Source organism: Mastacembelus armatus, chromosome 13 (assembly GCF_900324485.2).
Source record: "Mastacembelus armatus chromosome 13, fMasArm1.2, whole genome shotgun sequence".
Classification (NCBI taxonomy): domain Eukaryota; kingdom Metazoa; phylum Chordata; class Actinopteri; order Synbranchiformes; family Mastacembelidae; genus Mastacembelus; species Mastacembelus armatus.
In genome coordinates, this window is record NC_046645.1 from 10,685,678 (window position 1) to 10,700,424 (window position 14,747).

Below are 14,747 nucleotides of genomic sequence, written 5' to 3' on the forward strand. Positions count from 1 at the left end.
TCAATGCTTTTCTTTCTTTCTTTTTTTTTTTTTTTTTACTGTCTCTTTCTGGATTGAAGCAAGATTAAACTGTTTGTTTCAATCACACGCTGTACTGGAAATCAACATCTAGTTCCTCCTCTAAACTAAACTAACTCGCCGGTTTTCCACAGGTGTCTTCAAAAACCAAACCGGAACCAGAGAAATCGTCAGTTCTCCTTTTCTCCCTGACCGTCCGTGGCTGCAAAACACCTGTAAAAAGCAGCGAGAACTCACAAAAAGCCCCAAATTCAACAGAATTGGCTCAGGGTGACGAGACGCTGCGGGGAAGCATCTTTATCTGCAACAATGAAATTTGTCGCCATCTACTGTTGATTCCTGTGTGCTTTTTAGGGCCCAAATCAAGTTGCATCAAATATTGTAGCATTTTCATGAACATTTGATTAAATATTTAAAAGGTATGTGGACCTGGACCTGAAAAACAATCTGTAAACAAGAAAAAACGAAACTGAAGGAAAAAATATATTTCAAAGTAAGTTTATTTGGAGTTCTGCATTTAATAATCCACCTTCCAAAAAAAAATGTTATCTGATGTTATTAACCAGCTGGCTGAGGACAAATAGTACAAAAAGAGCAGTTGACAGTTTTAATCAATTGCATGACTTCCATCAGCTTTCATGATGTGTCAGATGAATGTGTATAAATATCCTGTACAGCAGTTCATGAGACTAGTTTATAATGGTCCTTAGTGCGAGTTCTTGTTAGAGAAAAGAAAGTGATATGATATGAGGAAGATGTCAGGTGAAGCTATTGCTTGGTATCATAACAGAAATACAGATGTCTCCAGACAAGTGTACAGTGAGGAGGACTGTTCAGGCAGAAAAGAAAAGAAAAAAAAGGAGCATGCAGAAGAGAAACAACTGATTTAATAAGATGGTGCTAACAAGATTAAGCTAAAATGAAAACGGCAGATCAGAGTCAGTTTGACTAAATCAATCAGCTGTGTAACTACAGAAACTAAGGTGTCACAGTCCAGGTTTGAACCTCTAGATACATCAACAGTACCAGAGAACGTACATGCTCAGGTGTAGATCTGTTTGTTGGCCATTAACCAATGACCAGCCCCGTCTACCTGTTCATATCTTCTTCTCGCAGCCTTTTTATTGGACAGTATGTGTGTGCTGCACTGCAGAGCAGTAACTTCCACCTGTCAGCTCAGTATTTGTAGTATGGACTCCGCGATCGAGACCGTGACCTCCTGGGGACAACGAAAACAAAGGAGCTGATGATGGAAGCTGAGCTCATGAACATTATAAACACACAAATCTCTACATAAATTACAAAACTGCTCATGTGCACAGTTCACTGTGAAGCAGCCACACTGCACTGCATCTGTTGCAATTCTACACAGGACCTCAGCATTAGCATGTGCTCTAACATGATCAAAAACATCGACAGCTATGATCTCACATTGTCACGTGATACTGTGAGCAATGTCACACCCAAGTGTTTCAAATTTGGTGCTGGGTGACCTGTTTATATTTAAAAGAGGATGCATTTAATGAAACTTTAAATAAATATAATTTACAAATGAGGGTTTGAGTTGACAATTTCATTTATTGTAGACTAGAGGCCAGCAGACAGGTCAGCTGCAACAATATTACCATTGATCGACTAAATAAACTACTGGGCGTTTTAATTTTATTCTTTTTAGGAAAATGGACTGAACTCAAAGTCTGGAGTATTTTGTTTTTATTAGATATTAATTTGGATCTGGATTATTAAATCTTTGCTCTGACTTGAATTTAGCAGGTGTTGGGTTTCAGACCCGAGGCTCAAGACTAACTTGATTCCAAGAAAAAGCCAAATTCCTCAGGTATTGGCAGTAACAGTATTGCTGAGGGCCTCTGAGATGTGTGTGTCTGTGCATTAATATGGAAAAAACATAATTCATTCTACTTCATTGGAGCTGCGCAGCTTCTTGTGGCTTCTCACATACCTTTTGTATGAGTTGTAGTCTCGGCCTGAGGGACAGAGGGGACAGAGCCATGATCAAAACAACATCATACCAGAATATCTTTAAAACTGTCAGAGCAGAAACTGATGCCAGCAAATCACAGAGGCTGAGCTGATTAAATATTTTGGTTTCTTCTGCTGGATTATCCAAACAAAATTATTATATTGGATCCATATGTCTATTGGTGATCAGAAACTTCAAGTCTTACCATATTTGGAAGGAGAAGGCGAGTGGCTCTGTCGCCCGTACTGTCTTTCCCATTCATCCCTCTCTTTCTCACGTCGCTCACGCTCCCTAAAGGCAGAGCTCCTGGGTCACACAATTGCAACACACAAATACCAAACGGTCTACTTGCACACACACACACACAACACACACAGAATCTTACTTCATGCGTATCTTGCGTGCCATGGCTCGTAGTTCTCCCTCTCGCTCCTGTCCAATAAACACAGCAATGAGAGGAAACTACATTTCTGCCTAAATCTAAAGCTCAGGCACAGAATAACAAACACACACCTGTCGTTTGTGTTCCTGCTGCTGGATCTTCACCTGAGCAGCTTTTTTATCCGCCTTGGCTGCAGGAAGGGAGATTGAAGAGAAAGAAACAAGCCATCACATTCTTTACCTCTAATTTACATAATGTGACCAAACATAGAGCACATACACTTCAGGTTCAGACATCTGTACTGTATCATTTCTTAAATTTTGCACATGGCACCAAAACATATACACTTCTCTGTTGTACTTACACTGCTTGTTGAGCGCCTTCTGCATTCGTAGTTTCAGGCGCTCCTGTGGGGTCATCTTGGGCTGTAGGTGACACAATTGTGTTAGTAGATCTTTTTACAGCCTGACAAAGGTGTGTGTGAGTGTGAGAGACCAAAGCTACTGTGGGGTTATTTTGATAGTATCACCTTTATGTACAGAAGCTGTTCAAGACAAGAAAAGCCAAAGATAAATTGATTACACGTGATGTTTGTTGAGTCAACAAGCTCACTGAAAACTTACTGGCCTACTGTGTGTGTATTTGTGTGTGTGGACAGAAGCAAACTGCTGCTGCAGGATAGATTAGGAGCAGGATCCAGTCACATGATATTTATATGTATGAACACTGTCAGAGAGATAAAAGGGAGGAGGACGGCTGAAGAAGGAGAGAGGGTCAGAAAGTGAAAAAAGCAAGTTCAGGCCCGGTGAGTTTAGAAAGAGCCAGTGGCGTTTTGTCACCGACACACCCATCGCTGGGCCGTTTAAACCTGGCCAGGCAAGAAAAACCGCAGGTCGCAACACTGGAGGCAAGTTTTAATAGAGAAGATTATAACTTCCACCTTGTCAGTCTGTTTGTCTGTATGAGCATATTAAAATCTCTTCTGGGATAAGTGGGTTCAGTGCAGAAAACGAGGCAGAATGTTTGAGAATAAATCGTTATTTTTTCTTGGAATGGAATAGTTGTACACTTAGGGAAATATACTTAATATCTTGCAGATAATGCTCAAAAATATGAAAAAATTGGCAGCATTACATTTCACTTCACTTGTTAAACACATTAGATAAATAAGGTACGATCTGCTAAAAGGTTAGTTTCCGAGGGTCAGCTAGATGCAATTTGCTAATTTTGGACAGAACCAGACCAACTGTTCAGTTCTATTCTTCTCCCTAAGCCAAACAACTAGTTTCAAATTTAGCATATAATCATTCAGTGCAACTCAGGAAGACAGGAGGTAAGTGTATTTCCCAACTGCCCAACTATCCCTTTAATTCTAAGCTCAAATCTTCAATCTAAACGTGGGACATACAACATTTTAAGAATTAGTGTGTGCTCTGCTGCTTGTTAAAACACGCTCAGCTAAGAGTGTCCAGAGCACACCCAACTTGTCTTTCAAAGATTTATCACTTGGCCAATACTGATTCATAAGGTGGAAGAAGACATGTGATCATGAGCAAAAGAAGCAATCTTCTTCCTTGTAGGGCCACTAATGTGTGATTTACTGCAGAGTGTCTGAGACTACAAACAGATATATGAAGACACTGCCCTCTCTCACTCACATTTACATGTACACATGCATGCACTGCCCAGACATAAAAGCACAATCAAGAAAAATAAGGTTTTCAGATCGTCTAAAAGTTCACTCCATACAGAGGTGGCAGCATAAATTGGTCATTTGTCAAAGTTGGCAAGAATGCTGTAATGGCAATGTCAAAGTAGATGCAGGCTTTGATGGCAATGTATGTCCACTTTGAGGGGGGGGGGCAGTAATCACATCATTTTATTCTGTGTGCAAGAATGTGTTCTACATCCCAGTCTGGTGGACAACCATGTCAGCCTGTCAGGGATGAGGGAGGCGTAGGCTTTAGCAAGAAACCCAGCTAGATCAAATTCTTACTGACTTTGGCAGCTCCCGTCTCTTTACCACCCGCAGTATCAGGCCTGGACAAAGAACAGGGAAGAAGAGGAAAAAAAAAACATCACATATCACATCATTTGCTGAGGAGATACTGATTTACATAAAAACACTGGCCTCCCACTACTGAGTGGTACATAGGCCTTTAAAAATGTTACCACCCACCCATTAAAACAAAAACCAGTAGAGAGCAACTCTGATCAAGCAAAGGCTTCATGACATCACAACTGCTGGCCGCCAAACTATTCCTTATGGGAAAACTGCTTCATGGCTGTAGTGCAAAAATGGCTCCTTGGAAATCACGGTATGTGACCTCTACCAGTTAAATTACACAACTCTTGAGTATCTTATTCAAAAACGAAACAAAAAAAATTTTGAGTCAACTGAGTTGACTGTTTATTATGGTTAGTTGGGTGAATGGTGCAGAACTACACAGTCTATTCAGAGCATCCTCTTTAGGCTACACACTAGACGATTTTATGTCCGATTTAGGGCCTTTTACTGCTCCTGTTCGAGTCTGAGCCTCCCTGATCATGAAGGGAGCAGGCAGTCTCCAACAGAATACCCAAATACCCACAATAGTCAATGAGAGTGAGCAGCCTGGGAAACATCACCAACCAGGTGATGTGTTGCACTGTCATGTTTGGGAGCTGTAAAAGTTCATAACACAACCGGAGCCAAATGGAGCATTGAAAAAGAAAAAGTTGTTGAATTATGCACGTCTTTAAAATATCATGTAAGATGATCCTTCCCTATATTTGTATTTCATCTGAGGTCACATTATGGACGCCAATCATTACTGCAAATGGTGTGTGGTCTCCCAGACTGGTCAAATAATGTTAAAAACTGGTTGAAAATGTCCTTATGTTTGTGGTCTCCCATGTTTTTGAAATCAGAAAAGATATGAAAACCATGTAGTGTGCAGTTAGCCTTAGTCACAGTGAAGATAGTTTCCCCAGTGTGCAAGTCCATGCCTCCTTACTTTCTTAGCTTGTCAGAGATGGTGGTGACAGAGGGCTGGGCCCCTCTGTGAGCAGGGGAAGGACTGTGCTTTGGGCGGCTGGGGGACCGAGAGGGGCCGCGGCTGCCGCTGTCACCCCGCCGGTGGCCTCCACTGCTCCGACCCCCTCGTCTCGAACTGCCCCCCTGCCGTGAACTGGAACGGGATCTGGCACGAAAGACAAGGGCACACCTCACTAACATGTACATTGTTAAAGAGCAGCAGGTGTTGACGGATATTTAAGAGTCTCACCTCGTACGTCTGCGTGCCACGTATCTCCTCCTGTCCCTGTCTCGCTCCCTCTCTCGCTCTCTGTCTCTGTCATTGGACCCTGATCGTGTCCGGTCACGTCTCCTCCAGGATCCACCTCCTCCATTCCCTCCTCTACTTCTGGAGTGAGATCTGGAGCGTCTTCTCGACCGTGAGCGGCTTCGGGAACGACGTCCGCCTCTTCTCCCTCGACCTCGTTGGGCTCGCCGTGAACGGGAAGAAGACCGAGAGGAGGACCGAGATGAGGAGCGGGAAGAGGAAGAAGGGGAGCGACTGGAGGACGACCTTCGTCTCCTGGACCAACAGAGACATGTGGTTTAGTAAGAACACCAGCCCAGTACCTAGACTACTTTAAGAATTCTTTTTTCCTTTAAGAAATTCTTGTTTCATGCTAAATAAAGGAATAAATAATCAGACACTAAAAGTGCAGCTTTCTGTCTACTCATCAGTAAAACTGAATATATATTCCCCTCACCTTTCAAAAAAATCAATCAGTATTTTTCTGCATCAAGAACTGTAGTCATTTCACTGAACATAATGACTGCAAGAGGAAAATAACCAATGAAAAGCCAGGAAGAGGGAAAGTTACCGACCGGGAGCCCCTGCTATGACCTGCAGGGTGCTGCAAGTTGGAAGGGGTGTGGCCAGAGTGAGGAGCAGATGTTTGAGTTGCTGCTGCAGCTTCATCATCGCTGCCACCAAAACTGGTGATGAAAGTGATTTTCTCTGGACCCGGAGAACGAGAACGGGACCGTGACTCAGAGCTGGATTCTGACTCTGGCCTGAGAGACATTGAGGGTAAATAACAAAAATCTAAATATACAAATCAAATGAATATATATAGAGAACAACTGAAGGCATTAAGAAAAAAAAAGTAGACAAAGTAGAGGGTTAACCCACCGTTTATAGGGATCATATGTTGGGCTGTCTCTCCTGGCATAGCTGAAATACAGGAGGATATAAATGAAATATGTCTTAAGGTAAACAGACTTTTAAAAACATTTTTTAAGCATGACATAAATATACCTTGGTGGGCTGATCTGTCTACCTTTTAGCCTCTTCTCTCTGAACTCTCTCCTTTGTCTGCGAGACCGCCTGCCCTGAGAAGATCAAACATACATATATTACGAAGTTGCAAACAAAAATACGCCACACACACAGACATACTTTCTTCAGCTGGTCTTACAGAGTACATGGCCTTCTCCGCCTCCAGAGCTTTGGCATGTTTGATGGCCTCCACTTCCTCCTTGTCTTTCCTCAACATCCTGATAAACACACAACATATTCTCTGCATTACAATCATTAAATCAATAGTGTAAAGTGTTACAGCTGTTTTTCCAATGGAGATAAAATGAAAGCAACATATTACAACATATTACAAGCTGAAATGATCTATATTTAAAAACAATATTGTTCATTTGAGTGGAATACAGTATGTAGGGGTTGTTAATGTGTTTCTCCCATGTTCTAGATTAAAATGAATGTATGCCTCACAAACAAGTTGGTTTTGGCAGCTAGGACATTTTTTTGACTATAATAAAAAGATACATAATGGTGTGTAATAAGCCGTAATAAGCAGTAAGCCTTGTATTATCTCGAAGATGCAGTGCATTCAGAAAGAACCTTCACTTTTTTTTAGTTTTGCTATGTTGCAGCCTGATACTACAATTGTTTAAATTCATTTTTTTCTTGTTAAAAAGTGAAGGGGGTCTGAATACTTTCTGAATGCACTGTACATGTTTTGTTTGACTGGACATTTGAGATATGATGGTGTGCTCTCTGACAGGTTACCTAACAAAGTCTCCTTCAGCCATTCCATATGGGGTCGCCATCTTGTTTAGGTCCAACACTTGTTCCTGGTTCAGCTCATCAACATCAACCTCCACATCTGTAAATGTACATGAACAACATGACATAAAACATTTTATTACAGCAACACGGCAAAGCAAATATTCTCATCATAGTCAAGTTAACTAATATTTGCAGCCGTTTGATTTTCACAGCAAATCCTTGGTGTACAACAAGCAACTACATGTAAATTAGTCAGACCCATTTCCTCACCAATATCTGGGATACCCTCGTCCTCTTCAGATTCACTGTTTTCTGAATTCTCTTCTTCTTTGTCTGACTGGGAGTCAGGCTTAGTCACAGTGCTGTCTTCGTAGGTATAACCAATGGTGGCCTTTTTCTCAGCCAGCCTGTTCAAAAAGAACAAAGATTTATCACTACATACAGCAGCTGCCTGAAATGCTCCAATGAGCAAAAACTATAAGAATTGTTAGATTTAGTGCAGAGTACTTATGAAATAGTAACTTCAAATGACATACTTTTTCTTCTCGTCCTCGTTTGGTTTCTGTAGGCCACCATAGAGCTCATCCAGATAGATCTGGTACAAACACTGCTCCTCTGAGACTGTTGGAGGACAGCAGGGAGTTAAGGAGCACAACACAACTGCAAAATATACCCACTGAGGGCAGGTTAAACAACTACTGTGGTCACGTTAATAACACATATGCAGCAGTGCACATATGTAAAATGTATTACATCAAATTTATTAACAGTGGCTTCAAAGGGCTTGATGATGTTGAAAGCAAATGAAAATTTTATATATATTATTTGCTGCTTCTAAAAGTGACAAACTATATTTATTCTTCTAAGGACATACTGAGCTAGAGTGTGTGAATAAATACTCACTGTTGGCAAAGTCATTCTGCACTAGGCCTCTATAGCGCTCATAATTGCACTTCCTCTCCTCCATCTCCTGTTCTGGGGTGCTGTACAAAACAAAGAGGAGGAAGTGGTTCTTCCACTTTAACGCTTAAATTTTATATTTCTGTGTTCTAAAAGAGGCTGAAGGTCATTACGTCAACAATGTGTGAAATTACCTAATAACATCTCTGTTAATTTATGTTAAGCAGTCATGTGTTGTTGTATTTATAACTTGGCCTTAAATGTCAATGTCTTCTCACTGCTTTTACATTAAATTAAAAGGCATCATAAATTAATCACATTAGACAGCTTTAGTGGTTACGGCTCTAAGTCTAACACTTACGATGTGTCGAGCAGTGGAGGAGTGTAGGTAGGGATGTAGTCCAGGTGAGCCCTTACATCAAACCTGTCAATCATGTTGTTTGCATCTCCTTGCCAAGGCATCCTTCAAACAAGAGACAGATAAATAACATGATCAGCACTGTGCATCTGGTGTGTGTGTGTAATGTCCAGTATATGTGGTGTGTGTGTGTGTGTGTTTCCTCACATGTTAATGGGGCTCTCTGCAGCCAATGCCACAGCAGGATCCAGATGAATCTTGTATGCTCGGCCATGAACCTGAAGAAACTGAGCTGGATCTTTTTTCTGTCGAGATAAGTCAAGAAGCAGTCAAAAACAATAAATTGGCATCTTAAAAATGATGCACACTGCTGCGCTGGGTGACATGTTTCTTCTTTATGAAAAATGTAATCACAGTAGTTCATCTATAAACGGCTCCACCGACTACCAGAGAGTAACTGCTGCTGCCAATGTACATGTTCAAACATGCAATCCTGTTTACCTCCCTTCAACAGCTTGCTGTTCTAAGTGTCACATGCTGTTGCAGAGTATGAAGTATGAAAATATATTTGACACAAGGAGAGTGTCATATTGTGATGGATTCAGAGAACTGAATTAGTATTTAGAGAATTCAGAAGAGGAAAAACAACAGATGTGCTGAGAGAGAGAGAGAGAGAGAGAGAGAGAGAGAGAGAGAGAGAGAGAGAGAGAGAGAGAGAGAGAGAGAGAGAGAGAGAGAGAGAGTCTTTGGGAAATAGCTGACACTAACATTACCCCACTGACTGACAGTGAGGCACTGAACACCCCAGACACAGCTATAGGAAGCCGGTGGTGCAGCAGTTCTCAGCAATGACAACCGACACAGATGCGGATGAATCAGACAATCTGGAGCCGATACTATAGGAGCAGCAAGATGGGAGACACCAAGATTAACTACCATGTACCATGCACCATCCCAACTTGAATAAATGGATACTAATTTGGTCCACACCTTCCCACAACCAGGAACAGAAAAAATGATTTCTATTGCTAACCTGTCTATAAAGCACACTATGTTGAATAGCATGCTGCTTTCCAGAGACAATGATTGCCAATAATAGTCTGAGGAACTCTTTATAGATGCACTACTGTGTCCATACTTCTGTCAAACAATAGTGTGGCTCATGGATGTTTCAAAAGATTTTGGACAACATCAATGAAGTTCGATAGCACACACAAATTACTTAAATCAGACTTTGAAAACGAACACACACACAATACTTATTAGTAGGAGATGTTCATTTTGTTCTTTTTATGGCATGTGTTGAGAAGCAAAAGATATGAGCTCACTTGCCTTTGATCTTCTATCCAATCCAAAGGACAATTTAGGCTATATGCATGATCTTTTTTTTTTATTAACTAGGCTGAACTTAACTCATATATTTTCTTTATTGTTCAAAATGCTGCTGTAATCCTGAGATGATCCTAATGGTATTCATGTATCAACTATCCTTTACTTCAGCTCTCAACTATCCTTTATTTAGACAGATAGGACAAAAACCCCCAGGCAGAAATAGAAAGCTAACAGCACTTTAGAGTCAGGCTTGCTGCCACAGATCTACACTGTGACAGGAATAACGGCTAAGTATCTCAGTACATTTGCTCAGTTAGTTGTCAGAATTGCTTACTATCTTCTCGTAGTACTCTCTCCGGCGCTCGCCTCGGCGCTTGTAGTCTACCATCATGCCACGGAGCTTGCGCTCGTGTTTGCGGGCCTCCTGCCACATGACGGCTCCGCTGGGGGTGGGGGCGCGGCGGGGCACGGCGGCTGCAGAGAGGCAAAGGAGGTGGACGCATGGAAGAGAGGAAAGAGAAAGCATACAAACGTGAGAAAATGAAAGAAGACATGGAGCAGAAAAAGACACAAGACAGATGTGCAAAAGAATATTTTGTGTATCTTTTGTAATAGAAATATTTGCCCAGGGAAAATTACAATGTCTGCCCCCCCCATTATTTCTTTGCCATAAATACTTTACTAATTTTGAAGAAGAGGATCAGCTTCGCATGTTATGTGAGTTAAATGAATTAAAAAATGAAATACACTTTTTTTTTTTATTGTCTATCACAACTCCAGAAAAACACTAATCAGCTGACTGACCACATGATATTTTGAAAATATATTATAAAATGGACACATCTGAACTATTAAGGAAACTGCATATACACTGCATATAACTTGTTTTTTCTTTTGAAAAAATTGCAAGTAACCAAAAGTTGTTTTATTATTGTGTCGTGATATGGACCATTTTAAAAGGTATATCACATTTTTTAAACTCAGATTTTTTTAAAAAGTTTGTCTGCGATATTATTATTATTGGGGTTTATTTAAATAGTTATAGTAACATAACCTGAACCTGTAACACACTTGTGTCTTTTAGTTTTGTCAGCGTTTTTAATCAGTGTCAGCCACTGATTTTCTTTGTTGTAACTCAATAACTACAGACATTATTTTTGATCTACTTATAAACATATCGATGGTTTTCGTCATTCAAGTGTCCTAATAGTTAAACTTGACCCTGACCATAATAAATACGTTAAAATATTAAATGTTGCTACCGTATGTTAGCAAACCACACAACAATGTTGGGAGCTCTGGGGTCGTGTATTGGTATTATTTATTTAATATTTATTTAGTTCAGCTAGTTTATTATCGTAGCAGATAAACCGCCTGGAGCCTAAATGCTAACCTAGCTAACTATCTCATGCTAAAGTTGTCAAGCTTATCGCTGCACAACCACCTTTATTACAAACTGCTACGTTCATTTTGCCGTTTGCGTCTTGCTCCTATGGCTTTTAAGCCTAACGTGATGTGAGTTATGCATGTTTTGGAAGTTAACGCGGAGTTAGTTTTAGCACACACGTCGGACGGGCCTTTACAACCCTGGGTTGCTTATGGCCATGCAGCAATACAGCTAGCCTAGCCTAGCCTAGCTTAGCTTAGCTAGTGTGCAAACACATTAGAGACATCGCTTCCTTAGCAACAACAAGACATGGCTCACACATGCACAACACATTCACCATCGCTTTAAATGCTTTTGTGTACCTGTTTTAGTGACCACCAACACACTGCGATTGTTTTCGCTCAACCAGCGACGATGGCTGCGGAGCGTCCCACGCCTCCTCTAACAAACTGTGGGTCTGTGCATTACCGAGCCGCTGGGGGCGCTACATGGTCCACCAAACATCATGCTGGCCTCTGATGTTTCATTTGGTACTTTTTTTAAAACATTAAAACTTAAAAAGTGTGAAGATTATACACGACTCTTCTCTTAATCGTATCAATAATAAAGTATTTTAGGACAATAACTGGAAATCGCTTTGATGACAGTTGGTAACTAAGAATAGTCTACTTAGACTTACTGAATTAATTTCTGGAATATGTGAATAAATAATCACTGATATATGATCACTGGTAACACTAACATGGTTACACTAATGGCACTAATAACTGGTTTTCACCTGCACTGGTTTTCACCTGTCAAAATTGACTTTTCATTTTTTTATTTTTTTTGTTAATGTTTGTACCTGATGTGGCCACAAGGTGTCCCTGTAAGACAGGAGAGATGCCATAACTTTGAGGTCCATCTTATTTTTTGCGTTTTAACTCTTATAAAGCAGGATGTAGCTGCAACTGTATATTTTTTATGTTGGAAGCTATGCATAAATGTTGAATTTTTTTATCTGCAGTGACAAGTTAATTTTTATTTTTTTACTGTTTACCTGTGATATTTATCCACCCATGGTCAGGAGAGTCCAGAACATAACCTGTACCTTATTACTAATATATTTATGTATTTTAGGATATGTTAGGATCTCATGGGTGCTTGGGCTGTTTCTCAGCTGAATGTAAACCCTTTATTCTGTGAGCTGGGGCCAAACATCCTGGGTCTCACTGCAAGTATACTTACAGTACAAGGGTGAACAAGTGTATGTGTGTGTAAACTCAATTTCCAACATGCCTATCTGACCAGGGTGGTGATGCAAAGCCTGCGTTCATTTCCAGCCTGCCGCTGTTTGCACAAACCAGAGGTCACATTCGTCACACCCATTTGCCCATTAACTGCCACAGCTGTGACCTTACAGTCACTTTACATTGCCCTGACTGATGAACCTCTTCATTTCACACACTTCATTTTAAATGTGTTCTTAAGAGTCTGACATGCGTGGGTTTAATGGTTTTAAACTTACATACAGTACACTACTAGAAAAATCATGAAGAATTCATTTTTATATTTGTTCTTGATAATATGATATTCAGATATTGTGTTAATGTGTGTCAGAAAGAAAGAGAAAAGCTCTTGTGTATATAGTAACCCACTGAAATAGTCATTAGTGGCTCTGAGCCATGTGCTCCATCATGAAACATCCTCTGTGGAGCCTGTATGCTATGAACAAGGCTTGTTGTGGCATCTGTGTTGCACGAACACAATGGGTAAAAAGGACTTTATGCTGTGCTGTATGGAACATTATTTTTAACCATTCACATTTAAAAAAATCACTTTCAATTTTCTCTTAAGTTGCATCATTTACATAAAATTCAGCCTGACTTATTTACATCTATATGAAAATTTCTTGCTTGAGACTGACAATGATATTGTTAACTAAAAAATGGATGAGATGCACTTTGCTCTCTCACAGATAGTTATTCGTCTCAGGGTGGCAGTGCTGACACCCTCTAGCAACAGCTCTAGGACCTGAGGCCTTAACAGCCCAGTGAATAATGATTATAGGCAATAAAAAAATAAAATAGAATTGGTAAATGCACTTTTATTAGAGGTTGCTCCAGATTTAAAGTGAAACAGGACAAACAGAGCAAGGTAATACAGAAATACTTTCAGAACAAACCACAGTACAAAAAGAGCATCACTATGTACAATATATTTATATACAAAAAGGCTTTTTTACAGACAGGTAAAAATCATACATCTTTGACAAACTGTAGTATTACAGAGATAATACAGGCAACAGTGTATAGATTGAAAAGAATTTTGAGAAGGCTTAAAAGCCTTTAGTTCAGGAGTATGAAGTCTTGTTTGTGCATTGGTACAAGTACATTAACTTTTCTAAAGTGAAATGTCCTTTTTACTCCACATACACTTATAATATACATTCTCTCTTTCGCGCTCACAACCAGACATAGAAACACAGACTGTTATATAAACATCCATTCATTACTCTCAGGCACTCTAAAGCGAGTCTTTAAATATCCAGATTTGTTCAAAAGTCTGATGAGTTCCCATTGAAACATCATGAATCTGCTGCATCTCATAGAATAGCCTCAGAGACAACACAATAAGACTTTTGACCCCTCTATTTAGCAGCCTTTACAGCTCTCAGATGGCAACCAGAGTATGTAAAGGTCAAGAGGTCATCCCATTTTCATCACAGCAACTGGCATATAGTGGCAGAAACTGGTCACAGGATCCTATGAGCCAAAGAGTGCGAAGGACGCAAAATAAAATTAAAAGAGCTCCTCAGAGGCCCGAACGTTCAACGGTCAGACCTCCAGTTCCTGCTTGTCCGTGTAGTGAAAGCGGTTCAACTTCTCCCTCTCCCGATTTGAAATGTCCAGTTTGGCGGCGTGCGCTGGTTTTAGTGCTGGAGACGGGTGTGAGGGGGCTGGGGAGGGTGGCAGGGTTAATTCAATTTCCTCGTAGCAACGTGAGATGGGGGCAGGGGCTGCAGGGTGCGTGAGCGGAGTGGCAGGGGGCATGAGAGGCACAGGACGATCCACGTTTCTGATGAGGTTGACAAACTCCCTCTGGTTGTTGATGCCTTCTTCCTGTGGGATGGCCTGCTGCTTTTTCCGCTTTCGATGAAGGTGGGATAGGATGAAGGCACAGGCTGCACAGCCACAGACTGTCACTAAAGCTAAGACCCCCACCAGGATCATATAGAAGCTGACACCGCCATGTGTCGTCTCAGACATGGCACCTTCAGACACAGAGGTGGACAGATGAGACTTCACTTCATAAAGGTTTTCTACTTTGTTAGA

The 14,747-nt window shown here is 40.7% G+C and overlaps 2 protein-coding genes across 5 annotated transcripts in view; both read right to left on the reverse strand.

Annotated features, from left to right (window-relative positions):
• Nucleotides 1–500: 500 nt before the first annotated feature.
• On the reverse strand, nt 501–11,908 carry clasrp (CLK4-associating serine/arginine rich protein). Of its 4 annotated transcripts, none has more exons than XM_026320765.1 (21): nt 11,796–11,908; nt 10,381–10,520; nt 8,922–9,019; nt 8,718–8,819; nt 8,360–8,439; nt 7,993–8,077; nt 7,727–7,863; nt 7,457–7,553; nt 6,852–6,930; nt 6,692–6,765; nt 6,566–6,607; nt 6,259–6,447; nt 5,648–5,959; nt 5,378–5,563; nt 4,382–4,421; nt 2,746–2,806; nt 2,513–2,571; nt 2,385–2,431; nt 2,205–2,290; nt 1,979–2,003; nt 501–1,237 (listed from the first exon to the last, which is right to left on the reverse strand). In XM_026320765.1, the coding sequence occupies exons 2-21, from the start codon at nt 10,477–10,479 to the stop codon at nt 1,195–1,197; spliced, it is 1,941 nt and encodes a 646-aa protein (XP_026176550.1). In that variant the 5' UTR covers nt 10,480–10,520; nt 11,796–11,908; the 3' UTR covers nt 501–1,194. The 4 variants fall into 4 exon arrangements, 2 of the variants coding, with proteins under 2 accessions (XP_026176550.1, XP_026176541.1); XM_026320756.1 differs by having other exon boundaries at nt 2,205–2,305; XR_003296451.1 differs by lacking the exons at nt 501–1,237; nt 1,979–2,003 and having other exon boundaries at nt 4,378–4,421.
• A 1,704-nt stretch (nt 11,909–13,612) lies between these two features.
• Nucleotides 13,613–14,747, reverse strand: part of LOC113138376 (protein jagged-1) — a 36,222-nt gene continuing 35,087 nt past the window's right edge. Inside the window, exon 14 of the mRNA XM_026320744.1 lies at nt 13,613–14,686. Coding sequence (XP_026176529.1) covers nt 14,250–14,686 — 437 coding nt within the window. The 3' untranslated portion in view covers nt 13,613–14,249. The remainder of the gene's footprint in view (nt 14,687–14,747) is intronic.